Source organism: Euleptes europaea, chromosome 5 (assembly GCF_029931775.1).
Source record: "Euleptes europaea isolate rEulEur1 chromosome 5, rEulEur1.hap1, whole genome shotgun sequence".
Lineage (NCBI taxonomy): Eukaryota > Metazoa > Chordata > Lepidosauria > Squamata > Sphaerodactylidae > Euleptes > Euleptes europaea.
Window position 1 is genome coordinate 40,168,846 of NC_079316.1, and position 16,791 is coordinate 40,185,636.

Consider the following 16,791-nt stretch of genomic DNA (forward strand, 5'->3'; position numbering starts at 1 on the left):
GGAGTTGTGACATCTTAATGCTTTATCAAGGTAAAACTATTCATGACGATTTATTCATAAACCCGTTTACCGTGATTAAGGGATAATGTTTGAAAACAGCTTTTGGCATCCCTTTTACAAAGAAGATAAAAAACCATTTAGTATACTCACTGTACAGTAAAAAAAACAAGACTAAGCTTATAAAATGTCTTCCTAGTCTATAAAAGTACTAAATAGACTACAAAATCAAGCTTTAAGTCAAATTCTTTTTTGGCTACATGCAACCAATACAACCAACTGTTAAACACATTGCTTTTCATCACAGCACATTGATTTGAACATGTAAGTAAACCAAGGTCCTAAAATTACTGTATTAAAAGTCTGACGTAAAGTTTTCCATTTCCCATCTAATGACTCTGGTTAATCCTTTTCTAGCATCTGGCACGAAAAATTGTAATTTGTATTCGAAGTACACATAAAGTGCTAAAAGTGCAAAGAACGGAACGTTTTATTTCCACCTGTCCTGGGGGAGCTGTCTTTGTGTGTGATATGGTGTGGTCTGGTCCCTGCCAAGCTGGGGGAGGAAGCTCCCCCAGGAGTCTGTACTGTTTTTAAACGGCTTCCCATACAGGTCAGCCTGCACTGATTATGCACAAGGTCCTCTCGACGATGACGGTGCCCTGCGGAAAGTCACAGCATATTGGCGAGCGGGCTTCCCTTAATTTGCAACCCGGCTACATTGGTAAATATTACAGCTCCCATACTGGTCCCACTGTATAGGAATACTTTTCAGCAGAAATAGTGCTGCCAACATTCTGTAGAGTGGGGCCTCCATTATATTTTCCTCATAGTAATTATAAGTCACATGCTACAGAGCTGTGGGTGCAAAAAACATCTGCACATTTGTATTCATGTTATCTCCAAAAATGTACGCCCTATGACTTCACGGGATTCCAACTTCAGAAATACTTTAGCTCTATAAGAATGGAGAAATACTTTTTTAATATTCCAGGTATTCGAGGTTTTTTTGTTTTGTTCCACCATTGCAGTGGCATATCTAGGAACTAGAAAATACACACTCGGTTCTTCAAGCCATATCCATTTTACAGCAGCTCGGAGACAAAGTTGACCAGAAAGCACATAGATCCTGCGATGGGCATTAGACATTTTTTTCCTACTTTAAACCACTGAGTTTTGGCAAAACTAAAACCATTTCAAGCTTTCTTCATTTGCACTTCATAGGCACACAAGAACTTGACAGTGTCAATTCCTCAGAGACGAACTTTCTGACACTACAAAACATTAACGTTTATGTCTTCCTCTTTTAGAAGAGTCTCCTGCGACATGCGTCATAATAATTGGTGGTGTTAAAAGGTGAAAACATGTCCTGCTTAACAAAGTGAACAAATTTCTCTAAAGGGCACATTGGCTTGTTGTAACGCTGGTTATAATCCCGGCAGAAGGAAGTCTGCGATGAGACATCAACACCGTTATAAAGGATACGAATGAAGTGTTCTTTATTCTTCTTCCCATCTTTCCACAGCTCAAAGACTAATCTAGCTGCAAATCTTGGAAACCTGGCCTCTGTAATGCCTAAGGCACTAAGGACAGGTGACAAGGTGACGTCGTGAGCGGAGTACAGGACAAATAATTCTCCCCCCTTGCCTTCTGCAATACGCTGCATACGATTCACAGTCTGGTTAAGAAGAGGATGCGTCGCCAGTAGTGCATACAAGTAATAATACTTCTTCTCCTGCCTCTCTTTTTCATCTTCAAGTTGATGCATTTTAATGACTTTAAAGTGCTCCATGGTAATGCAGCCATTCTGAGTACATGGGAAACTGACATTGTGGCAAAAATGGCACAGCAGAGAATCTATAGGGTTGGAAGCCCTCAACTGTTTTGTGGGGATGCCAATGATTTTTGCCATATCCGCATAAGTTTTTTCCAAGTGTATGTTTGTCACGCGTAAACTATACTGTCGACGCTGATCTTCTCCAAGATAGTGGTTTCTTATTGGGCAAACGCAGTTTCCAGAACAAAAAATGGCACTCCACTGGTGTCTAAAATTAATTTCATTCCAATCAAAATCCGGCAGGAAGGCATACAGTAATGCCAGTCCGCTCTGCAATGTTCGACTCTTTCCAGTGGTCTCCAAATACAAGTGTTTTGCTGACCAGTCACTTGGTATCAGGTTATGTTTCTTTATATAAATATCCTGTAGTAGCTGTCCATTTCTCAAATGCTGCACAACCCCTTTATAAAAAAAGAAAGAAAGAATGAATTCTGTCATAATCATGCTTTAGAGAGGGACTCCCACTCTAGTGGCAGTTGTTTGTTTTCATTTTTTCCAGAGAAAAAACAACTCTCAAAACGAATCACAGGAATTTAAAAAATCAATATAAATGCCAGCGTGGTGTAGTGGTTAAGAGCGGGGGATTCTAATCAGGAGAACCAGGTTTGATTCCCCACTCCTCCACGAGTGGCAGACTCTAATCTGGGGAACTAGATTTGTTACCCCACTCTTCCACATGAAGCCAGCTGGGTGACCTTGTGCTAGTTACAGTTCTCTCCGAACTCTCTCAGCCTCACCTACCTCTGTTGTGAGGAGGGTAAAGGGAAGGTGATTGTAAGTTGGTTTGAGACTCTTTAAGGTAGAGAAAATTGGGGTATAAAGGCCTACTCTTCTAAATAAAATGTCCAATGGAGAAGGTTTGTGCCTTGCTGTTTCATATCTTCATTATGGTGGTCCCATCAATACCAACTGGAAGCTTGGAGGAGGGGGGCTTCTCAGTTGTTATTTAAGGGTTCAAATTACTTAGCTAAAAAATAAGATTTTGGATCCATTTACTAGCATCCACAAAGACAGTACAACAAAAGGGAATATAACCAAGCATATATTACTAAAACCTAAATTAGGATTTAGCACTCTATGTTGCTTACTACAATGGCAGAGGGGAACAGCTGGTTCAATAACTTTTTATGATAAACAGTTTATGAGAGAATGGTACTTTAAGAGGTACTAAATGGCAAAATCAAAATAAAATGAACTTCTATTTTCCAAAGCTGATCATCTTTCAGATATGATAGCTCAACTTTCTAAGAAGCAATTCTGGTAACACTGTGTAGCCCAGAGACCCACAGGAATTGCATATTCAAATTCTAGCTGGAGACTACATGTTTTGAGTCCCAACAGAACATTTTCTAATGATAAATCAGGCTTTTGGGTGAGGGTTGACTCAAGTGCCTGTCTACATTTCTCAGGTCACTCAACACTGAGAAGCAGATTTTGCTTAGGGGTTGGTACCAATGAAGAATGGTGAAATCTAGTTTATCTCAGAATCTATATCCATGATGGCTGTTGTTTGTTTAAAGGTTATTTGGTGTACAGAACAGGTTAAATTTTGTATTTACTGTCTGAAGTCTATGTAAACAGAACAATTCAATTACACACTCATTTCAATGGCATGCCCAAGGAGATAAGATTTAAGAAAATAAGATGTCAAGAAATGACCGACAGGGTTTGGTTAGCTGAAATGAAAAGATGGGCCTTTTACAACAAATGGTTTTTAAGTGCTGGCTAGATATTTCCCATGATTTCTTGGCTGCTACAGAGCATTTCGATAAATACACAGCCACAGCTGTATATCTGGGCTTGCTTCTATGTCCTGAAACTGAACAGGCTTGAAAGAAAACAGTATAAAATAATTTAGATAACTTCTAGTTATTTAAATTATTTTCTGCACAGTTGAGTCACCGTACCAAAAAATCTCAAAGTAGCATGCCAAAACACACACACAATATGAAATTAATCTAAATCAACTTAATTTTCATACTGAAGATGTTTATGGGGTCTTTAGGAAAATGAAAACAAATCCGGTTTTAGCCCTGATGCATAAAACTAACTTTGGGAATTGTCTGAAAGCACATGATGCAATAATTTTGAAGAAAATAAGTAGATCCAAGACTAATCAATGCCTGGGTAGGAGACTACCCAAACTCCATACACACTTCCTTGATCCCATGGGAAGAAGTAGTAAACTGGTAAGACATTGGGCCATACAACTTGCCCATACAATGTGTTATGGTAAGAGCAATAAAGAGGTGACCACAGATAGCCCAGCATTACATTAATTTGGGCATGCAACTCTCCATGGAAGTGGTGAGGGCATTTCCTCTATGCACTGGCAGTGAATTTTCCAAGGTATGTTATTGCTGGTTAATCAGAAGATACAGTGCTTTACTACAAGCCTGTAGTCCACTCCTCATTTTTTTCAGGGGAAGATTGAATTGTTTCAAGAGTTCATCTAAAAGATGTTGGGGGAGGGAGTGAGAAGACATGTATTTTTCAAAATGGCTATCCATTTAGGTATACAGGAGTATGAGGGTGGAAAAAAACCCAGAGAGAATATGCTTAAAAAAACATAGTGGTTTATCACACTGTTATCATAACTGTATTTTATTATGATGACTTAGAAGATGTATATGCCATCTTTCCAGAAACTTGTTCAAGGAGGCTCTCCTGGAATCTACCAACATGTCCTCTAGCAAAATCATTTGTAAACACTGAGTAAAGTGCCCAAGTAGTTTCAATTAAGAGAGAACCAAAGAGCCCTCTGGCATACTGATTTTAGCCAGAGGTAGAAATAAAACAGCTGTATACACTCACCTGTCTGTGTAAGCTCTCCCATTTCACAGAGTAAATGGCTGGGGTAATGAGGCATGCTGCTCAGAGTGCTATCCATTTTGGCTTCTGATCCAAGTTTAGACATATGGCCAATAAAAGCTTCCAGCTGAGAGTGGGAAGGCTTTCTAAAGAGATAAACCAAACACAAGACCTCTAAGTGCATGAAAAAAGCTCTAAACATTACAGTGCTCTAATTATGTCATTTCACATAATTTCATGATGAAGGGGTACCACATGCTGGGGAAAATCTACTTCTAAAGAAATGAAATGTGTAGCCATGCAGGTAGCCACCAATGCCTGAAAGAGTGTGTGGCATGTGAGAGAAATTGAGGCTGTAATTCAAAAAGGCCCCACCTCAAGAGCAGCTGGGGACATTAGAAACTGAATTCAGGAAACTGAATCAATTGATTTTCCCACAAGAGCCAATTGCAGCTCAGGAAAGGCCTTTTAAGAAGAAGAAGAGATGGTTTTTATAAGCTGACTTTCTCTGCCACTTAAGGAAGAATCAAACCAGCTTATAATCACCTTCCCTTCGCCTCCCTACAACAGACACCCTGTGAGATAGGTGGAGCTGAGTTTATAAGCCTAAAGTCACCCAGCTGGCTTCACGTGTAGGAGTGGGGAAACCAACCCGGTTCACCTGTTTAGCCTCCACCACTCATGTGGAGGAGTGGGGAATCAAACCTGGTTCTCTAGATCAGAGTTCACCGTTCCAAACCACCGCTCTTAACCACTACACTATGCTGGCTTGCTTAAATCATAAGCAAGCCATGAGGGGGGAAAGATTAAATGCACTCTTTCCCAGCAACCCTTTTGGGATCATCTGAACAGCTGCCCAACACTGCAAATTAGCAATAAAAAAACACACACACACACACTCAAATCCCAATACCCAGGTTTTTCATGTCAAGTCTGGTTGAGCCCCAAAATCTTCACGTCAAAGACCTGGAGTGGGAGGCACAGTACACACAAACCTTGCTTAATGTGTATGTAACTGACTACTTTGTACCTAGCAAGTGGTAACCTAATTCTGTCAAACTACATCTTCAGCCAGTGCAAAGCAAGTGTCAACTGTACTACCACACAAATAGGGGGAAATATTCCCAGCAATTATAATTGTTAACATGCTTATCAGAAATGCTAAAACACTCCATATGGTCTAGGTTGCAAGACAAAAGTCATGGTTTGGGCACAACACAATGCCTCAAACCTCAAACAAATCTAGCAAAACCAAGAGAACGTTTACTGTTTTGCACTGTTCTTACTCTCTCCCTCCAAAATCTGAAGGGGCCAAATAAGCAAGGTTTAACTCTACCATAGATAATTTATCAGTACAATCTGGTAGAGTTCCCCAACATGGCATCCACCAACACATTTCCTAGCATCTGCCAAGTAATTTTAGAAAGTGGGTGGGGACAGATGCAGCTTTTGCCCAGGAAGGTTTCTGACTGGCCATCGGAGATCTGATTGGCTGTGCAGATTTTTAAAAACACTGCTTTGGCAGCAGCTGCCACCACACTACAACAATCTTCACTGTGTGTCTGAAGGTAGGCTGCAGCAGCCATTTTGTGGCTGCGCCCACCATGCTGTGTCAGAATTCCAAAGGTGCCCATAGGCGCAAAAGGTTGGAGACCCCTGATCTAATTTACTACAATACAAACAAACTCAATCAGCTCTGCAGCCATCATTCTTACCAGTGGAACAAGCAGTCACGAAGCAACGACGGACAGGTTTTGCCTCTACCATTTTATCAGTAATATGATTGGGATTGCTTGAAATGGACTCTTTGACAGGCTTTCAGATTTCATTTAATCTTTCTGTTTATTATACGGCTCACTCTCCTGGACCTGATGCACTAGACTGAATTCATGCTGTTCAAAAGATTTCCTAACAGGTTTGAGAATGGAACTTGGAGGCAATCTTTGATTACTCATAGATATTTGCAAAGATGGCAAAACACACTACTTTTTTTACTCCCCTTGTAAGTGAAAGTGCTGGGGAAACAGGAAAGAGGCCTATCCAATTATTCACTAAATGACTGTGTACTAGTAATTGCATGAAAACATTGTCAGAGTCTATCAGTTTGAGCTAATGTGGTGATATGAGTACAGCCTTGTTTGGTTTTTTTGTTAGGGAGTACAGAGCTTTAAGAGGCTGGAATTCTGAGTGAAGAGTTTTATTTATTTATTTGTTCAATGTTGTTTTGCAGTCCAACTTTCTCACACTGGGACTAGAGGCGGATTACAGAGACTAAGTCAGTACAGTCAACAGAATGGGACATCCAACAAACAGTGCAATAGAATTTGGACTGTAGAAATCTGAAACCAACCAGAAATCTAAAACGGAGCTGAAGTGAAGTATTCAACGATCCAAAATTACATAGCAGAACCCTACTTTCAGCAACAGACAGTACGAACTATACATAGTAGTACTGACCACAACCCTTTACCCAAGTATACAGTCCTTTACCTTTACAGTCCTATTAGGTAAAGGTCCCCTGTGCAAGCACCAGGTCATTCCTGACCCATGGGGTGATGTCACGCCCCAACGTTTACTAGGCAGACTTTGTTTACGGGATGGTTTGCCAGTGCCTTCCCCAATCATCTTCCCTTTACCCCCAGCAAGCTGGGTACTCATTTTATCGACCTCGGAAGGATGGAAGGCTGAGTCAACCTTGAGCCGGCTACCTGAAACCGACTTCTGTCAGGATCGAACTCAGGTCGTGAGCAGAGCTTGGACTGCAGTACTGCAGCTTTCCACTCTGCACCAAGGGGCTCTTTCCGCAAACTTTGCAAAACCAAATTATTCAAGAGGGCTTTTTAGATGCAGGCAACAGTCCTATTCCTGCGTTAAAACAGCCCTCTTGAATAATTTGATTTTGCAAAGTTTGCGGAAAGCCAGAAGAGCAGGAGCCTTCCTGACCTTGCCAGACAGGCCATTCCATTAGGTAGGGGCCACATCGGAGAAGGTCCAGTTGTTGATTTTGCCCATTTGCAGGCCGGCACCTGCAAAAGGTCCTGCTCAGATAAGCAAAGATGACACGGCAGAGCATGAGGGGGCAGAGGCAGGTGGTCCCCACAGATATGAGGATCCAAGGCCAAGAATGAAAAGGATCCAGAGCAGATGAGTTGTTTAAAAAAAGATCTGGAGTTGGTCTACTACTGCTCTCTTAACCACTTTGCCCAGATAGTAGTAGAAGAGGAAGTTTAATCTTATCTCTGCCTTAAGTTTTCCCACTCCCAATTGCCCTTTCCCTCAAGCTGTTTTTCTCACTGCTAGAATTCCAGATGCACATTTATCCTTGCAAACATATACCTGGAATTGGGTGGTGGGGTGGGGAATGTAGTGAATATAAAAAGGACACTTCTGTGCTCTAAGTTGCAGCCTGTTGAATCGGCTTTTCTTGTTAAATAAATTGTCCATGGAGCAGGGTGATACATTTGTATATAATTTTCCCTACTGCAAGAGGATTTTTCCTTAGGATCCATAGTTTCTTTTTCCACTGAAGTGTTCCCAAGTATACTGTGCAAAAATCTAACAATGTTTTAAATAGTATGGTTGCTCTGTTGTACCCATAACCAGTTACATTTACAGTTCACGCTGAGAATGTTTATTTTCAAAGCTCAATATCTATAGTGGTAGACTGTCAAATGATGTCCAGGCAATGGAAGCGTGGAAACACATTTATGAAAATGTATTTTTAAAAGGCTAGAGATGAAGGTGTTGGCATCTTTAAAGGAAAGTGTCCTGCGTGCCAATATCCATCCGGAGGCACACAAAAAAGGCTGAAAGGCAAGTTGTATTTCAGATTCTGCCTGGCCAATTACTTTTCCCAAGCATTTTTTTTATTCAGATTAGCAATCTTGCTGTTGAATTGGCCAATTTACAGATGCCACAGGAGACTGAGTATCCAGGCAACACTGTGAAGGTTGCTGGGACTGAGAAGAATGAAAGAAATTACTCTGCTTAGTTTGAAGGATTAAGCCCCCAGAGAGATTCTTCAAATTTAATATCCATAAAATCATGGAAGAATAAAAATGCAAGTTATCAGTTATACATTCTGACCCTTACCTTCTGATAATTCAGAGATTTGGGGATGTGCCAGTGATGGTTCATTTTTTTAATCTTTAAAATATTATTTTTTTAAAAAAAATCTGGATAACAAATTGTCAGCATGACGTTCATTATTTGCAAGGACTTTAACTGCCTTTCTTAAAACTGTACACATACTGTTATTTGTTGGTTGGTTTGCCTTTACATTTTACAGCATTTCCAATGTATCAAACGTTGTTTGAAGCTGATGAAACAGAGGAGCACAACCTCCATTAGAATCCTCTACCGACTAGAGCCAAGAGGTCTATTTGAGAGTAAATTACTAGAAAGCTGCGGCTGTATCGTTAATTTCTTGTTAGTATTACTGCCTGGTTTTCATGCACTCAGTGAAGCATAAAAGAATTTCTAAGTCCAAACAAAACTATCTATTTTTCTCACATGACTTCATCCACCCTCCCTCAAAAAATTCTGCATGCTTGAACTATATCACTATTTTCAATAGCAGGAAGGCTATGCTTTTTCAATAGCAGGAAGCCTATGCTATGTGTCAAAATGAAAGCTGTCAATTATTAAAAGGATTGTGCTCTTTGTAGAATTCAGGTGTAAGATTTAAGGTTAAGAAATGTCATAGAAACTATTCCGATTAAACTATCTAATAACAGATGAGTCCTATCCAATTATTATTTTCCAGAGAGAATTTCTAACCAGGTATGAATTTCAGACCCTTGCTCTGTCTTCCACCTCCTCAGACAGAGGAATGACAAGAGGAAGAGCATGCAGCCACTAATAACATAAGAAAAGCCATGCATTATCAGACCAAGGTCCATCAAGTCCAGCAGTCTGCCTCTGGGATGCCCACAAACAAGACAACTGCAGCAGCATTGTCCTGCCTGTGTTCCACAGCACCTAATATAATAGGCATGTTCCTGTGATACTAGAGAGAATAGGTATGCATAATGAGTCATGACTATTATTCATTTTGACTAGTAGCTATGGATAGCCCTACCCTCCATGAAAATATCCACTCCCCTCTTAAAGCCCTCCAAGTTGGCAGCCATCATCACACCCTGGGGCAGGGAGTTCCACAATTTAACTATGCATTGTGTGATGACTAGTGTCACTATGCCAGGCTCTGCTCACTGCAGAGTGGCTGGTGGCACAACTGGATGCAGCGTGGGAGGAAGGAAGAGCAGACGGCTGCTTGCTCCCCTGTGCTGGGCTCTGGTCTGTCCTGGCTTTGTGGTAGGTATGGTTCAGAGTGTGCTCAGGCTGTGAACACAATGCAAGTAGCAGGAGGGGGTGCCATGCAAGGACTGGTTTAGAATGCCTAAAGCCCTTGAGGCGGCCCTGCAGAGCAGAGGTTTTCTCTGCAGGTGTAGGAGAGGAGGTGTAGGTTCCAACCACTTGCGGTGGGTTCAGCTCTTCCCAGTAAGTAAAAATTAATAGGCCCTGGACTCTTTATGTCCCTTTGCACAACAGAAAACAAATTCCAGTTTATTATGCAAGAACTTGGAGCTTTTATGTTCTGACTAAAGTTGAAGCAATAAACCTACATTTGGATCTGTCTGTTTTACCAGTTTTCAACTGTTTCCACCGCTCTTTCCCCAGCTATATCTTTTTTCATCTCTCTGTTTCATTCCTTCTGCTCCATACAAGCTTACTCATCATTGCTCCATTTTATTTATTCTTATTTTTGACATTTATACCCTACTTTCTAACATCAGAGTCCTCAGTGTGTTTGTGTGTGTGTGTGTGTGTATTCCTTCCCCTTCCCAATGCACTAGCTGTTACTATCAATGGCTATTCTGCATATGAGTTCATTCAAAAGTTCAGAACAATGGACCCCCCTCTACCCCCCCTGAATAGCGACACAGGATTCTTATCTCACTACAAATGCTAATTTTCTGCCTTCAGTTGTTGCTTCTCTGCTGTAATCTAGCTGATTACATGTATTGTACCTTTACCCCAGCCCTTCTGGCTGGGATAAACTACTCAGAGATCTCCATTCCTATTCATGTCTGATGAAGGGGACTTTGATTCTCAAAAGCTTATACCATGAAAATCTTATTGGTCTCGAAGGTGCTACCAATGGCTGGAACAAAATGTCATTCTTGGAGGCACATCTTCTGGACAATAATATCCTACTTGCTTTAGTTTCTTGCCTTCAGTTTCTTGAACACACTGCTTCCTAGTCTGGATTTGACTAACTCAGCATCTTGAAATGCTATTTAAAGCATGTGCCAAAGTCATTCTGTATGCCACTGAACACTCTTTCATAATTATGTTAAGCCATACATGAACAGTGAGTTTTTTAAAAATAAATTCAGCCACCATATGCCATCAATGTTGCATTCATTGAGCATAAATGTTTTCCCCTCATCCACCCATGCAACAGGGTAATTACTACAGAATCACCATACTGAGGCTTGATCCAGAGTACCATGTCTACACAGGACTTTCCTATTTCCTTCTGAGACACAACTAGCAAAAACAGAAGTTCTACAAAAATACAAACCAGCATTAATGTTTGATAATCTTGTGGCCACAACCAACTGTTTACTTATATCCTATTCCCGTTCTGGAACACAGAGTCTACCCTCCATACCCTTTAATCACAAGGAGTCTTTCCCTTTCTAACTTGCCCCCACTGCAAGTACTCTGGCACTTGATACTAGACTACCACTTCCTATCCCTTTTTACATCCCTAATGACAGGTTATATCCCTGACCTGGAAAGCCAAGGCTAGCCTGATCTCAAAAGATCTCAGAAGCTAACCAGGGTCGACCTCCATGGAATACCAGGGAGGTGATGCAGAGGCAGGCAATGGCAAACCACCTCCAAATGTCTCTTGCCTTGAAAACCCTAGAGTCACCATAAGTCAGCTGTGACCTGATGGCAAAAAACAACAACATTAGACTCCATATATCTGCCTTCTGCAGCAATAAGTTATCACTTGTATGCACACTAAACTCTCCTGTCTTTATAGCTAACCACATTTTGTTTTGGTTTGTTTGTAAGTGACAGGTCTTGTGCTTGGTTTTTTTCTGTTTGTTTTTTACATCCATCTATTTATCTATATACAATAGATATAGGTCTTGTTTTCTTTTGGCAATATTTTTATGAAACTAGATTATGATATTCTGCAAGGTTTTAATCAACCACTATGACTGTTATATACAAAACAAACATAAGGTATTATATGCATTTAAAAACAAACAGTGATACAAAAAGTTAATTATTCTGATGAACAATCACAAAAGCATGTTTTCCCTATGGAAATCTACCTTGATTTTTTAAATGAAAATGTTAATTGAAATTTGACAACAGAAATCTCCAAGGATTTGATCTATTTTCTTACATTCATTCCGCACTATTTATATGCCACAACTCTTAATTCATAAAGCTCAAGAATGACCCCTACACTATCCTACCTCCCCATTAAAAGACCATAGGGCTGCAGAATAATCTGTGTAATTAATGAACTCCATCTGCGGAATACTAAATGAAACGAAGAATGGAACTGAATACAAATAGGATACTTACCACAAAGCAAAGCCTGAACAGATTAAACAAATATGAATTCCAATGAGAAAATAATTGAACTGAAGTAGCTGCCAATCTATATTTTAAGAAGTGTGGCAATTCTTCTACTTTTAAAATCTCATTGGGAAAAATACACTTCCATTAAAAGACAGGGTTAGTATGGACTTACTGTGTTGCACTGGAAGCCCTACTGAAAAGCGCTCCTAAAATAGTCTTGCATTTATTTAGGGAGGCAAGTTGCTCCGTTTTTCTGCACAACTGCTGCTCTCCTCCACCTACTGTTACAACGTCATGCGGGCAGCCACACAGAATTTCATTTGTGAACTGAAGACAGTATGCACAGTCCTCCACTGACCCATATGTGGCAGCCATGAAGTCAATGAAATATTACGCATTCAAACATATAAACATGGCTATATCCTTTGAGCCTCATGTCCAACCATGTCTTGGAACAGCTATCCCACTCTACCAGTTCCTTTTTTTAATATATGAATTACTCACTTGTTAACTTTAAAAGATCGCAAAAAGATTCCAGAAACACTACCAGCAGAAAACTTTCCAGAAAACAATCCAGTGCCCTAGAAAGAATGTGCACCGATTTAGCATGCTTATTTTATCTTACAGTTAGTAAACAAAGTACCTTGTTAAATGTATGACCCAATAGCAACAAATAGTTGAACTGAAATACTTCATTGGAATTCAAAGCTTTACAAGGAAATTATTTTTATTGGGATAATACTAGTGGGAGAGCCAGCATGGGGTAGTGGTTAAGGTGTTGGACTAGGATCTGGGAAACTCAGGTTCCCTACTCTGCCGTGGAAACCTGCTGGGTGTCCTTGGGTTAATCACACACTCTCAGCCTCAACCCTAGCAAGTATTTGGATGGGAATACCAGGGGCGTGATGCACAGGCAGGCAATGGCAAACCACCTCTCAACATCCCTTGCCTTGAAAACCCTACAGGGTCACCATAAGTCAGTTGTGACTTGATGGCAAAATACACACACATACACACACACACAAACACACACACAACCGGTGAACAATTAAAGAAAATATAGCATGTACTTCTCTCACATGGTTTAAATTTTAGGAAAAACTGAAGGTACTGAAAACTGTTGAAACACTAAATTTAGCACACACAAAGAAGTATGTATGATATACCATGGATGTGGTTGTCCACTTATCTCTTACTCTCATTCACGGAGGTCCCTGGGATACCTCTTCACTTACACTACGTGTTGCTTATAATTACTAATTTGAAATAGAACTATCCCTTCCACCTTGTGAGGGAAGACACATAAATAATTCTAGATTTGCCTCTGATTTTACCTACACAACCAACCAGATGAATTGAACAACTCCCTTTTTTATTTGGATTACAAGGTTTTGTGGTTTTATCCTCCACCTCCCTTTTGAAAACATACATCATACAATTCCTAGGTATAATCGCCTCGAAAAAACCCAACACATTAATTACTTTGAAATTGCCAAGACTGCCTAATAGTGTAGTAGCAATGTCATTCACGCATTTATTGTTATTAGTTTTATGAAACAATGAATGTTTAGAAGTGGAAAATTTCCATAGCAAAATAAAGCACTGGGAGATTTTCCATTCCGGAAAATTTTCCACCCCACATCTATGTTTGGAGCAGTTGGGGGAAAATAGCTTTTTAATTCTCTGCCATCACCACATTCACTTGCCAAATCTGCAAAATGTTTTCTTTAGCAATATACCAGCAGACATTTTTAGAGCTTAGATTGTCAAGCCCTGTAGGATTTCTAAATGGCTTTGAATTATCTCTCTTCAATTAATGTTTCCTTCCCTTGAGTAAGTTCATTAAAAATCCTATAATCGCAATTAGCGAATTACTCATTGCTTATCTTATTACAAAATTTAATTGCTTACCCATGGCCAATGCAATTTGGTAGAATTGAGTAGGTATAATCTAGAATCAACGCTGACTATATGTGCCCTATTTTAAAGGGTTAAAACTTGATTTTGAAAGGTATACACCACAACCTAATTTTAGCTGTCTTGTTTTCTTGTATCATCCCCCAAATGGTGACTTCACTATATATTTATCTGCTATAATAAAGAGATAACAAAGGCCTGCAAGATTGGATCATGTTAAAATCCTTGACCTTTACAGAACAGTATGCATTCACTGTGGGATATTAAAACCAGATCTCACAAGTTTGATCTTCAGTGGCATTCTTCAAAATTGCAATTCAACACTTGGTAATTGTAATTAACCTTTAAACAGGCTTTTCAATCTATCCCCCCCAAAAGCTCTTAACACACACACACACACACACACACACACACACACACACACAGCGGAAGAAAAAGTGACCAGTTTTTGTTTCTTGACTGGCTATCTAGAACTGTACTAAACTGTGATTCCTGGAGTCAAACAGTGATAGCAAGAAGCACATTATGATTGATTTTCCATTTAGTATCAAAGAAAATATCCAGAAAAAAACATAAGGAAAATATAGCACTACTAACAGCTGCTTTCCAAAGCCAAAATCAGAACCACTACTCAAGGTTTCTTTATATCACATAGATAGGCCTTGCTGCTTATTGAAGAGTTATAAAAAGTGCAATTCCAAATAGGGGGGAAATACAGCTACCTCCCCATCAAGTACCTCAGAAATTAACAATGCTTAGATCAAGGCAATATATATAAAATGTGGTGTATTTCTGTCTTCCTTACAAGCAATACAGAAAACATTCTTGAATCGCATGAGTCAGGAGAAGTTGAGGTTCTGCTTATCTCAAACACCCTAGTGTGTTTGTTATAGCATACCCTTCCTTGAAGACATGAAGCTGCCTTATACTGAAACAGACCATCAATCCATCTGTCAGTATTGTCTACTCGGAGTGGCAACAGACCTCCAGAGTCTCAGGCAGAGGTCTTCCACATCACCAGTAACTTGAGATGCCGGAGATTGAATCTGGGACCTTCTACATGCAAAGAACATGCTCAACCACTGAGCCATGGCCCCTCCCCACAGGAGGGAAGTTTAATCTTGAAGTGGGGGTGGGAGACAAGAATTAAGTCCCTTACTGTCTCTAGATCCATGCCGGATATTCTACCGATCTACGTTCATATGCAGAAAGATTCTTGATACTGAGTGAAAAGAGGGAACAGAACAGATGTTCTGCGCATTTGGCAGCACTACAGATACTGATTTAAAAAAAATCCTTTCAGCAAAAGTTCATGTCTGAGAATAAGGAAACTCGGTACTGATACTTATAGACTTTTACTGTATCCTTATCTTCTGTTGAACTTTACGGTAACACCTATAGAGAAATGGCACAATCCAAGTACTTACCTGTTAGGCACTAATGTACAGTCAATGTTTGGCCTTTTTGTTTTGGGAATGGCATAAAGAGGGTATCGATCTCCATGGCGAATCAGCACGTGAACAGACACTAACTTAAAATAATGAGGTGCATGACCTATAAAACACAAATTTAGATAACAGCAATACATCACTTTCAATTTGACCCAAGAAGCATAAGCTCTTTACGCACATTTGGAACGTGGTGAATGCATGGAAGGGTGGAGAGATCCATATGTTAATCATAAATATGTATGAGTTGCCATAGTGTAACAACCCACTCATCTACATAGTCCAGCCCCCTGATAAGTCACTATATGAAACAATATGGTATGGAGACCTAAGCCTCCCCTTATTGCTGCCCTCCATCAACTCTATTCAAAGTATTACTGCCTCTGGACATGGAAGTTCCATTTAGTCATTGTGGCTAATAGGGGCCATCATCACAGCAGCAAGTATATCTGCCCTGATAAACTTCTAATTAACCTATGAATTCCAGTATTATAGAACAAGGACAAAAAGCTCTCACTAACCAATTTCTCCACCCATGCATAATTTTATATATATCTAATGCATAATTTTATATATATCTAATATTTCTTTTATCTCCTTTTCTCTGAACCTAAAAGCCCCAGACTCTTTTCTTGGGAAGATGCTCCAACCACTTGATCATATGGGTAGTCTTCTTCTGTACCTTCTATAGCACTACAGTATTGCTTCTGAGATACAGCAATCTATAATATTCCAGTTATGACCACACCACAGATATGTACAAAGATATTATTATACTTACATTCTTGTTTTCAATCCCTTAGCTAATCATGCCTAGCACAGAATTTGCCCCCCCTTTAATGCTAACCCACACTGAGTCAACATTATATTCATAAGCAATGCCAGACTTTATTGGGCTACTTCTCTAGGGCTAAAAATAAAGAATAAGGAGTTGTTTTTTGTTGTTGATGTTTTTAATTTTTTTAACCTTAATTTCAATAGCCAATGCTGCATGATACCCACTGAAAAGCACACCTTGCATGGAGGCTAGAAAGTCTAGTCAAATCACCATTAATCTCATAGGAGTGAAAGTGTAAACAGCAATACAGCCACACCTTGTTTTATTGTGCTTCGCTTCATTGTGCTTCGCAAATATTACTTTTTAAAGCAAGTTTATCGATGCCATTT

General features: G+C 39.8%; 1 protein-coding gene across 2 annotated transcripts in view; it reads right to left on the minus strand.

The window, feature by feature from the left end:
• Positions 1-1,302: 1,302 nt before the first annotated feature.
• PXYLP1 (2-phosphoxylose phosphatase 1) overlaps positions 1,303-16,791 on the minus strand; it is a 43,978-nt gene continuing 28,489 nt past the window's right edge. For both annotated transcript variants that reach the window (XM_056849682.1, XM_056849683.1), the window contains exons 3-5: positions 15,604-15,730; positions 4,649-4,791; positions 1,303-2,235 (exon numbers count right to left, since the gene is read on the minus strand). In XM_056849682.1, the coding sequence (XP_056705660.1) occupies positions 1,304-2,235; positions 4,649-4,791; positions 15,604-15,730 (1,202 nt within the window). In that variant the 3' untranslated portion in view covers position 1,303. The remainder of the gene's footprint in view (positions 2,236-4,648; positions 4,792-15,603; positions 15,731-16,791) is intronic.